The sequence below is a fragment of the Neoarius graeffei genome, chromosome 22, assembly GCF_027579695.1.
Source record: "Neoarius graeffei isolate fNeoGra1 chromosome 22, fNeoGra1.pri, whole genome shotgun sequence".
Lineage (NCBI taxonomy): Eukaryota > Metazoa > Chordata > Actinopteri > Siluriformes > Ariidae > Neoarius > Neoarius graeffei.
The window spans coordinates 52,388,968-52,401,198 of NC_083590.1; the positions used below are offsets into that span (position 1 = coordinate 52,388,968).

A 12,231-nucleotide genomic window follows, 5' to 3' on the forward strand; every position below is an offset into this window, starting at 1 on the left:
TTTCCCTCCCTCTGAAAATGAAAATAGTGAAGGGTATAGATCAATAGATCAATGAAAAAAAAAATATATATATATATATATATATATATATATATATATATATATATAAACAAAAACTGCTGTATTTATGTTTGTGTATGGGTGTACACACCGTCAATAAATTACTTACCTTTAGCAAACATTTGGATAAATCAATGACATCTAAGGCAGTTTGAGTCAGGTTTACCTGTTTTAATAAACCCTGATTACAGTTTTAAAAAGGAGACACTAGAATACATGATATCAAGTTACATATCTTCTTTAGAGTGTTACACATAACTGCTGAGAGTATAAGCGTGAGAGAAAGATTAATCCATGTACAGAAAAAAAAAAAAAAAAAAGACACCTTGTACACAAATTCATTGCTCTACATCTAACCAAAATGCAAAAATATGTACACTTTTTATATATATATATATATATATATATATATATATATATATATATATATATATATATATATATATATATAGTGAGACATCATAATGTTACCCCTCCCCTTTACCTGGTTTTTGGTGATTAAAACCAGCAAACAAAGCAAGAACTGGGTCTGTATTATGGAATACACTTTGTTGCACTTTTAAGAAGCTAATCTTTCAAGAAATATATCTGTTTAAAAATAAATGATGACATGAACAGGTATAACAGCAATATCTATACTGAAGATATGAAAAATATATGCTTTTTTTTTTTAAACAAGTATGAATAAGTAAGGCAGCTGTCAGATAGAGCTGGTGTAATGCAGCAGCACTGATGAATCTAAAATAGAGATAAAAGGAAAAGGAGGAAAACTGTGGCAAAGTTTTGCACTGCCATAAAACTGCTTACAATATGTACTCCGCAATGGGGGAGGGGATGATACACATTTTAAAACATGCCTTGTTTGTTCCAATGCTTACGGGTGTAGCATTTAACATCAATGGTCACTCCTTCATGATCTCCGTCATCATTAATGAAGGTTCTGAGTTGGCCGGGAAGCGACAATTCAATTCAACTTGCATGAACGATCCCTGCCTTCACCTTGCATTCTGCACTTGTGTGTGATCCATCATCATGAAACATCAATGCTTAAGGTACAAATCACTTTGTCTTTTCTTTAATAACACTTAATAAACCCTAATCCATTCCCAGAAAGGAAATGTAGAATCCTTCTAATTACATAGTTGAGGTTGCGTAATGCGTATTTTAAAAATTATTATCTTGAAAAATATAATTACCAAAACTATTCCAAGTTTTGAATATAGATCATCTGTATCAAATATATAAATATAGATAAACATATGCAATATATGGGCTTTTATTTTGATTTTCTTTCTGCTTTAAAAAAAAAAAGTCCAGGACATTACAGCAGTCTGAGATCACATTTTTCTGTTTGAATGTGGGAGAATTTTTTTTTTTTAAAGAATTGCAACGCAAATGTGTTTGTATAGAAAAAGGCACAATCTCTTTTTAAAATTATTTTTGTAAAAGGCTTCATGGACCCGCAGAGCCGAGGTTAGATCTTGCTGACGTATGCCTGAGATTTTTGCTCACAAACTTGCTGTTTTTCAGAAACTCTTTAGACCGGTATGAAGAACAAACACATTACAGCCTTCTATTCCCTATCCTCAGCTGTAAGAATAACCGCTCAGTGTACACTACTGTCTCTGTCAGGGTTAAAACTGACTAAAAGGGGAGAAACAGTCATTATTTACAAATCATACTTGGTTGCGGGGATTAATGCCAAGCTTTAAAGAGGAGAGATGCACTAAAATTTATCCTGCATCAGGGATGAATATACATGTGGAGACATCAGCAGAAGGTCGAGTGGTCCCTTTAACTAACGAGGCTGAGTGAATAGGATGGGAAAGAGGTGCTCTGCTATGCCTCTGAAACACTTTTTTGGACCCCAAGTGTGTTATAAGGCAGTGTTTAGCAGTTAGCATGTAGCATCAAGGTGTGAAGGCGGAGAATTTGAGGTGGTACTGTTTTGGGGGCAAAAGGCAACGCTGTTCAACAAAAGGCCAACATGTTCGGCAAACGTCCCTCAAAGGACCTGAGTTTTGTTTAAGAAAGTCACATTGACAGAAGACTGTTCTTAATTTAATGTCTGGGAGGATAAAAAGTCACCATTGAATGACTGACTTTCCTTATCTAATTTGTCATAAGCACTACAGCCCAGAGATGAGAAACATTTCTCAGTATGGGTTTGGAAGGTTGCCACCTCTCCTTTTCTTGTTCTGTATAGCAGAGTGCATTGAACACTGTTTCAGGCACTTCATTAACTGTTAAACTGGGCATGAAAAGCATTGATGCGCCTCCCTTTAATGCAAATAGCAGAGTCTCTAAGGAGTTCCAAGGAAAAGACATATCCATTATAGTGTGTCACGGTCAGTTTATACATGTAAATTTGATAGGATTGAGTGACTAAGAAATGGAGCAGACCAAGCCAGCTGCGAGCACAGGACTGTTCACGTCATCCTGCAGGAGGAGGAGCAGTCAGTATCAGACATTTGTAGTGTCTCAGCACCATGACGTGAGTAAAGCTGTGATTCTGTGTACATGTGTCAGGTATTCAGGTATGAAAAACAGCTGGAGAGTTACTGCATGTAGATTTATTCTTTCAGCCAATGGTTCTGAATGTCTGTATCCACAGCCAATAGCTAAGAGCACAGCTTGGTGCGTATGGTCTTGCATGCGACAGTATATACAATTTTCCCCTCAGCACCCATTGTTTTCTAAAGACAGCTGTGCTGTTGCTTTCTGAAGCTCAGAGCTCACTCTCCTCTGGCCTGTGCACAGGGGTGCAGCCAAGTTCACAGGGCTCCTTCCCTCATCACTTGGCTGCATCCTTTGTGGTTGTGCTTCTCGGGCTAAGGGTTCCTCCTTTTCAGCACGGCTCTTTTTGTCTTCAGCCTCCTCGGCTTCTGCCTCCATTCGCTGGTCCTCACTCCAGCGGCGCTTGAAGCGTAGTTTCAGTGGGATGCACTGGGTGCCACTGGGGCTGCTGGGACTTCCCTCTCTAGGTTCAGCTTTGAGGCCTGGCAAAGTCATGCCAACCCCAATGGTAATGCCACTAATGGTGCTAGAAGGGGGTGCAGCTGGGGTTTTAAAGACGTCTTCCTCAAGATCATCTTCCTCATTGTCTATGATCCCATCAGGGCAGGGCAGAAGGGCAGGCCCTCCATTGCAGTGTGATGGGGCAAAGACGTCACAGTTATCATCTTCACTTATATCAGTGACCTCTACTTCTTCCTCAGATTCTATGTCTGAGACAGGTTCAACCTGGAGAAGAGAAGGGTTGGAGTATTTAAGCCACGCATATATGTAACCATTACACCATGTCTGATGTGTATAAAGTGTTGAATATAACATATTATTCTGGATGTCCGCCATGCCTCCTGGTTGCAGAAACAGTTTTTTTTTTTAATTTTTTAAATGTGTTATGTTGTGATCTTCGGTGTCAGAATCAGAAATGATCATAGACGCGCTTATTTGATACAGCATACCATCAAACTGGACACCTTTCCAAGACAACAGAAGACAGCTGTTGTTACAGGCATAGTAGGGGATAACTGGCCCAAGAAGCTCCTTCTTTGTTATTCACACTTCATCTCAAAGTGGCTAACTATATCAGTGAACTAAATAAGAACTTAAATGCAAATATAAATATAATATAATTAAAGCAATATAAATTGGGGAGGTTAGCTAACTAGCAAGCTAATCAGCTTGCTAGTTAGCTAACCTCCCCAATTTATATTGCTTTAGCTCACCTAAAACCTACATCAAGAAGCTAACTAGATAATGCTAGATACCTACCTCACATTCTTAATGAGAAAAGTTGAACGTTTGCTTAAATCGTAAATCGTTGTGTCTTGAATGTTCCCACAAACAATGTTGTACTCATTAAAAGACTTCTATGCTTTCAGTTTGTCTCTAGTATCAATGCTAGATCAAACCAGTTTAGCCAAATAGCACTCCCTGTCGTTCAGTGGTAATCCATAATAAGTGGATAACATTTTAGCCCATGCCAGCCTAATTCCTAATTAAAATTCTTAATAGTTACAGAGTCCAATTATGCACAAAGTCTCAATATGCTACACTACTCAAATCTTTTTTTGCAACCAGATTATGTAGGCTATACATTATATTTATTTCATCATATTACAATGCTCTCAAAAATTTAGTAAAAACCCAACCTTGATCTTTGGTGGCCCTCCGGTACCACTGTTGGCCAGTTCAGATGGTACAGAATTGGAACCCTGCCCTGTTGCAGAGCCACATTCACCCACAAACAAGCCTGTGGAGGAAGTACCAGAAGGGAGGTGTCCTGGTGCTGAGAGGGGCGGGCCATCCCGATGTTTTCGACCCAGCGGTGGTGGCTGAAGTTTGAATTTAAAGGGTGAGGGGTGTGGCTCTTCAGGCTGCGGGAGGTGCAGTGAATGAGCGGTGAAGTGTGCACCTGCTGCTGGCCCCGCCAGGCCCTTATCAGGACGTTGTGGTTGGGGCACAACAATGCTAGGATAGTGTGGGAAGGCACGTGGACTGAGGTGATAGTTGTAGACACTCTGAGCATGTGCTTGTAGATAGCGCTTCATGTCTTCAGGGCTGAAGGAGAAGCGTGAACCAAGCATGGGGGATGCCAGCGAGGGTGAGGGTGTATACGGCAGGTGTGAGGTTGGTGTAGAAGTCATGGACAGTGCAGGCGAGAGCTGTGGGGGCAGTAGGGGGCCACCAGGCACAGGTGAGGCTGGGAAGGGTAACGGGGCAGGAACACCATATATGCGGAACAGAGAGTCGTGAGTGAGCCGAGGATGGTGTGGCAAGAACAGAGATCTGAAGGCTCGCTCTGCTGGGCGCTCGTCACTGGCAGCGATGCCCACCTCCTCCAGCTCCGAGGCTACAGAGGTGCCGTCACTGCAGTCGGAGACAGACCCCCGTGCTGCCCGCCGTGCCACACTGGCAAACACACCAGGACTGCGTAGCTCTTCACCGTTCGGGGACAGAACATCAGATGGAGTAGAAGGAGGAAAACGAAAGTGGGTTCCAACACCTGATGGAACAGGAGGAGCACTCTGGGGTACGCTTGAACCTGACATGAAAGCAGGAAAGAGAGAATGTAAAAAGTAAGCAGACATACTGATATATATAAATATATACCCAGCAAACATCCTATAAAACAGTGAATTTTACCTGCAGACCCCATGTCAATGAACGGGTAGTTGACTAGCACAAGCTTGTTGAAATTAAACTTGTAGGTGAACCTTTTTCCTTTAGTTTTGTGCAGGATCCTTTTATTGTAGTAGTATCTGAGAAAATAAGGTCGGTATGGTTATACGTCTGTGGAGCATGAGTGAGACTGAATTAAACAAGACATTTGTTTCAAATATTTGTAGTAGTGTACAGAAAGACATTTAAAAATAAATAAAATAAATAAAAATCCCACACATGTGATGCTGTCCTGTGAAAGTCCTTCACTGAGGCAAAACAGAAAAGGAAAGTGATTGAGACATCACTTTCCTTTTCTGTTTGCCTCAGTGAAGGACTTTCACAGGACAGCATCACAACTGTGGATTTGTTTATGCGGACATATTGTCGAGCAAGCTGTGTGCGTGACAACGACCGGCACAGTAGCATCCATGTTTACATGAGTGATTGCGAGCCCAATTTAGTAAGCATCTACAGATAAACTCAGAAGTTGCATCTAAAAGAACAATGCCAGAGACCTGTAGTGCTTTTGGATGTAATAACAGACGTGGAGATAAGCCTTTGAAGCACACTGACCTCTCCATCCTTTTCTTTTCACCGCTTCCCAGCGAACTCAGACAAGAAAAATGGCGAGCTGCAGTTAAATGGGAAGACTTGATAAAGCACTCATGTGTGTGGAAAACATTATCAGGTTAGTGTGAAAGCTCTGTGCAACATTAAAATACGTCTGGATGTGGGCTTTAAATGCGATAGATTGTATTAGACCTAATGCTTTGCGAGACGACCAGCATGTCTGTTATATACTGATAATGCAGACGAGGCTAAACACCATAAAATATGCTAGATCTCGGCCCTGGCTTGTTTATTACTATTCGAAGTCCACGTTTGATCTTACCTTTGTCGTAAGGTATTTTTCTTTATCAGGAATTTCTCATAACATTCTGGCATGCACGAAACCTGCCTCAAAATATTGGAAGGCACCTGTACTTTCGTATGCCTTTAGCATCTCTGGTGCATTTAGAAGTCCCAAATACTAAATAGTTCAGGATGGCATAGTATCCCAAATCCGGTAGCTAGTTTGCCATACACTTTTCAAGTGGAATAAATACATTTCAGTCAGGACCACCGTGTCAGAATTTTAATTTACATGCAACAATTTTATTTGGCCATGGGGCTCTGTTCCATGTGCCTACATGGAACAACTTAAGACAAAGACAGCAGCAGCCAAAGACTCTACCTGGGGTACAGAATGAGCAGACAACAGAGTGACAAAGGTCAGAACAGCAAAAGGAGGAGGAGCTGAGGTAGAGGTGGGTTGCAAAAAATGGCTTGCAGAGGGAGCAGGCAGGTTACAGCAGCTTAAATAGGCGCCCTGTGAGAGATGTGTCAATAGAATGCTTAGAAGGGAATCGGCTGAGCCATCAGTTCATGTGGGTTAGCTTGAGACCGGCTGCAATCAGCTGATGTATGTGCGATTGAGGGCTGAGCTTGACTCCGTGACCTGCCCGAACAATGCTATGCTCGATTTCAGTCAGGACCACTTTGTCAAAGAATTTTAATTTACATGCAACAATTTAATTTGGCAGTGTGGCTCTGTTCTGGGACCTCCCTGCCCCTCCACGCACCTACATGGAAAGCCTTGAGGCAAGGAGAGCACAGCTCCCTGCCGTTCCATGTGCCTAAATGGAACGGCTTAAAACAGGGAGAGCAGCAGCAAAGGGTCCCCCCCAAATAAATAAATAAAATCACCCTACCACACCAGGTAGCCCTCCCTGGCCTTCCATGTACTTACATGGAAGATCCAGCAGGAGGAGCTTGCTTTAGTCAGTAGAGTGTGAAATTGAGATGAAATTCAGTAAGGGAAACTGAAGCTTCACAGATTACGAGTTGAGGTATCATAGCTAATGAGTTTATACATATGGCCAGAGCAGTTATGCAACAACATTTATTGTATGTGTCAACAGATCATAATGCACTCATAGCTTTTTGAGCTTTTATGATGGCTTGAGCCTCAGCCAGAGATAGCATTCCTAAGCTGATTATGCCCATCGAGCCATAGCCTTCAGCGTTGGAACGAGAGTTATGGACGTTGCTGTCGTTGCCACTCCTATGCAGAAAGAATAAGCAGTGTAGTGTTCAGGTGGGAGCCCGCAGGATTGGCAGAGGTGGCAAAGGCGAGTGGCAAACCAAACTCAGGATATGGATTTCCCCTCCTCTGTGGCAAAGAGGGGCTCTTGACGGCTGGCTCAAAGTCAGTTCCTCAGATAGCGAGTTACGTAGAACAGAAAGCAGAATTAGTCTCAGAAATCAAAATCGATGCTCCTTTCGTATCCCTGTAGGTTTTAAAGTGTTTTAAAAATAAAGAGAAGTAGTGAGGTTTGATAGAAACCAACTATAGTGAGGTCCTGTGAAGGGTCAAAAAGATTCTGTGCGAGTAGTGAATTCTCCCCCTCTAAGAAATCCATAAAAAGCGGTGAGGAACACGGTTTCGAATAAAAGGTCTGTATAAGACCCAAAGCACCCGAGAGTAAAAGGGAGATATACATCATTGCCTTGTGGTTTCTCTCCCTCTTCAGGTCATTTAGCAGGAGATGAATAGATGGGGTCCCAAGTAGAATGGAGGTGGATGGATCTATACAGCACAGATGAAACTGAATACCTGCGACGAGTCCTTTAATGGAAGATGGCTGCATTTTGCAGGATTCCAAAACAGTGAACTATGAAGGTACATATGATAGAAATATTGACAGGCAGGATAACTAGAGACGGTGGCATAAAAAGAAGTGAAGTAAAACCATGCAGAGTCATACATTTTTAATATGGATTTGGCTAACCCTGATCACATATAGCAAGCAGCAGAGCGCATGCAAGTTTGCAGGGTTGTCTCTAATCTAGCAGAGTTTGAATGAAATGGGGAAAAGGACAGGCTGGATGGTGTTGCAATCAGGCACAGTTGGCAGAATTTCTGAAAATCAAAGCGTGATTATATCGACTGCATTCATCTCAATTTTCATTATTACCTGTTGCCACTGTTTCTTTCTTTGCCTGGCAATATGGTGGACATTGCGTGAAAAACAAATTTGTGATGACAGTGAAAGTCCTCTATGTTGCCAGGTCAGAAAATCGAGTTTGTCCCTTCCTTTTCTATGCCAAATGAAACTTTTTTTACCTTCAACTCCAAAAGGCTGAAAAGGATCTGACCAGATGTGCATTCATTCGTTTTCATTAACTGCTTTCCCCTGGTGAGTGCCTCAGTCACTACGTTTACATGCACATAGAGAGAATCGAATTTCTGCCGTTGCTCGACTGAAATCGAAGTTCAAAATGCCATGTATACACCTTAATTCGGCTGAAATTGAACCGAACTTGATTTCTCGGAATCGAGCTACACGACCTAGTTTATGCGATTTCTGCCGAGCTATTTTGTGCATGTAAACCCTATCGAGCTAGTTGTCGAGCTGCTTCAGGAAGTGACGAGTGACGAGACCACAAGCGGGAAACACAACAGCCTCGGTCGGCATGACAACGAATCATGACAACGGCATGAATCTTTTCTTTTTGTGGCATTGTTTGCACTGTTAAAATTTAGCTCACTTACTGTATCACCAAATACATCTGTACAGCTGTTGCATAGCTGTGAATTGTGTACATAAACAAGTCATTGTATTTGTGTGTGTATATATGTCCAACATCTGAAGAATGTCAATAAAAACAAAACAACTGAACTTTGTGTGTTTATTAAGACAAGTTAAATTGTAAGCAAAAAAAAAATATATTTTTTTGTAAGCAAAAAATGGACTTTAGAAAAATATTATTGTGCAAAATAAGTTGTCTTACAAAACAGTGGTCTGCGCCGGACAGTTTGTAGCCATAGTCTGTTAGAGCAAGCCTAACAGCTTGAACACGGAACTCTAGTGTTGCCAGATTGGGTGTTTTAAGTGCATTTTAGCGGATTTGCACATGTTTTGGGCTGGAATACGTCAGCAGTATCTGGCAACACTATAGCTCTTCTTCATGACGACAACCGGAAGTGTACCAACACGATGGGGCGTGTAGCGCCACATGTGGTTCGGGTGCACAATGCACCTTGCACAATAGCCCGATTTCACTTGTGCATGTAGGATTGGATTTCTCTGGCACCCCTGCTGGGACCCTTTGCTCGATTACCAACAGCAGCTCGATTTGGACGTGCATGTAAACGTAGTCAGTGTGAACACAATGTATAGACTGGGTTTATGCACAATAAGACTGGGTTTTAAAAAAAAGTTTGTATGATGCTGATTATGTAGTTGGTGGTCTACACCAGCCTCTCTCAACCGGGGTGCCGTCTGGCTTCGTTAGGGGTGCTGTCAAAAAAATTATACATTCTAACACTGAAATAAATAAAATGAATTAAAATTCCAAAAAGCGACAGTTACACTAATGCAGATCACCGCCTCAGGCATCATCAAAATTTGTCTCACAGCCCCCTTTCCCAGGTCACATCACTGCCGGGGTCAGCGTGACTGCGTATATTTTATATGTGGGGTGCCTTGAGAATTTGCATACTTCTGAAGGGTGCAGTGAATGAAAAAAGGTTGAGAAACACTATTGTCTAGATTTGCACATGCTCATACTCTCGATTTTTTTTTTTTTAAATACCTTGTAACTTAATCTCCATGAAATTGACAATGCTGCGACTAGTTATGAGATCCCTAAAAGAACCTTTACCTTGGAAAGTGTGACAGGAGTTTGAAATAACAATTGAACGGTCAAACATTTTCTACAGACAAAGCCAGAACAGAGAGCTGGACATAGAGATGTGTACATACTAGGGTTGTGACAGTACTGTGTATTGTATCATAATGCTCAACACAAGACTCTCGATTCAATACACCTGCATACTGTACAATGAATTCAACAGACTGAACGATAAAGTAGGACTTTTGGCATAAGATTCTGTGTGGGTCAGTTGTTTGTTGTGACTTATGCCGTTCCAAACACAGGGAGTTGCATTGTGCCCTCTGGTGGACAAACTACATAACAGTCATAAGTGTTCTAGCCAGTTTACCAGGGAACCACACCCTGCCCTCAAATACCAACTCCATGCCCAAATGTATATGCATCCTGCTCATAAAAGTGCCCTTGACATACATTCCACCACAGAAAGCGTGCCTTAACAAGTAACAACCGTTGCCGATTTCGAGTGGAAGTAACGCATATTGACCAAATCACAGCACACTATTAGCGTGGGTTAGAGTCATGCTCTGTCAACCATTTTGTCTTATTAGCAGTGCTCCCCGCTATTTAAAAACACTGGGATTATTTGCCAACACATTTTATGGAAAATATTCACAACAGTTTCAGATTTTCCTTCACAAATTTCCAAGATGATATGCTGGTGGGGAAAAAAAAAAAAACTCGAGAGCCTGGGGTTTTGGCCGGATTCCCCGACGCATGTGCAGCCAGGTCACTAACGAAATTAGTTTCGAGTGTTTTTGCTACTTTTTATTTTCATACTTAAGGTTGGTACCAAAATACTTCTAATAGCTTGTTTTTTTTTTTTTTTTTACAATCACAACAATGCAACAGAATAAAAAGTCTAACCATTTTGAAACTGCTTGAGGAATGTTGTAACAAAATGGTGAGTTATCACTTTTTATCCTTTGAAACTGCAACGTGAGAATTCTAGATGCTTGCCAATGAATTAAGCGGACTCGAGCTTAACTTTAGTCTTGTAGAGAAACTGGATTATTTAAGCTTATTTATTAATATTTATTATTATTCTATTCAAGTTGATTGTGCTCTTGCAAATATTTTGCTCATATTCTCACTCATCTGGAGCGCCGCTTTTAGGTAGTGCCTAAATAAATACATTAATACAGCAATAATCTAAATGTTACATCTTTAGTTTGTTGTACATCAATAGGTCTAAGGGCCTCTGCATGCTCTTGCGACAAGGCTTTCACAGATAGCTTTTCGCAGACAGTTGTAATTTATCGTTGAGCAGGGAGTAATAGGCGTGCGCGATGTTATTCACTGCCACAACGCAAGGGGGCGCGAAGTCGCTAGGAGTAGTTGGTGGGTGTGGTTAGTGGAGTGTCTATCCTCCGGTTACTTATAATGACTAGAACTGGAGTCGTATAGATGTACGTACTTCCTCACTTCCTCGATCAACCGCTCTTCGTGATGCTCCATCTTCGCTCGTGTTTTTAAAAATGGCGGTCGTGAAAACAAACCAAACCGGGAAAGTAGGGAAGTGGAAGTGCGTGTACAGCGGATGTAGAGTGGACCAATCAGAACCCTCTTGTCTGCGGTGGTCACAATTTTTGGGAGGTGCGCGCAGAGCGTCTGCGAAGGGGGGGGCTTCGCAGACGCCATCTGCGAGGACTGGGTTGTCAGCATAAATTGGCCTTAATATTATTGGTCTACATTTGGCCCATGATCTCGTTTCAGGTGATTTACAGATCTTTATTCTCTAATATTTGTGCAGCAATATTACTTAAAACTAAATCCCAATGCACCATGTTATTGCCGATTTGTGCAATATACAGACATGATTAAAGCTACATTTATGAGATCTACACTGACAAGTCAGCACTGAATCCATCATCATCTACAAACTTTTCCTTTAAGTTTGTTTAGTGTATTGAAAAATTTGCACAAATTGACTATTTGAATGTAGAAACTTGTCGGTGAACTTATTAAAGCAGTCTGTCTCGGATGTAGCGTCAGCATGGTGCATTTTTCTTTAATAATATTGTATTAACCAGGATGTAATGCTGGGTCTGTTACAAACAGAGATGTTAATTGGCAGCAAATGTCTACATTCAGGATTAGTTTTTATATAAAAATGGCCTGCACTGCTTTGCAAAATCTCCGCCTGTTTAGAAAAAACAACCAGTTATTCTCAGCAGGTCTGCAGCTCAATGCAGGGATTTTTTGTCTCTGCATCATGTTGCAGAGACAAATCACTTCAAATGCCTTTTTTAGAATTATTAGAACACCTCTGAAGTCTCAATTTTT

At 41.3% G+C, this 12,231-nt stretch overlaps 1 protein-coding gene across 1 annotated transcript in view; it reads right to left on the reverse strand.

The window, feature by feature from the left end:
* Positions 1 to 216: 216 nt before the first annotated feature.
* The window catches only part of erf (Ets2 repressor factor), a 65,901-nt gene continuing 53,886 nt past the window's right edge, over positions 217 to 12,231 (reverse strand). Inside the window, exons 3-5 of the mRNA XM_060904943.1 lie at positions 5,212 to 5,327; positions 4,218 to 5,110; positions 217 to 3,303 (exon numbers count right to left, since the gene is read on the reverse strand). Of these exons, the coding sequence (XP_060760926.1) occupies positions 2,740 to 3,303; positions 4,218 to 5,110; positions 5,212 to 5,327 (1,573 nt within the window). The 3' untranslated portion in view covers positions 217 to 2,739. The remainder of the gene's footprint in view (positions 3,304 to 4,217; positions 5,111 to 5,211; positions 5,328 to 12,231) is intronic.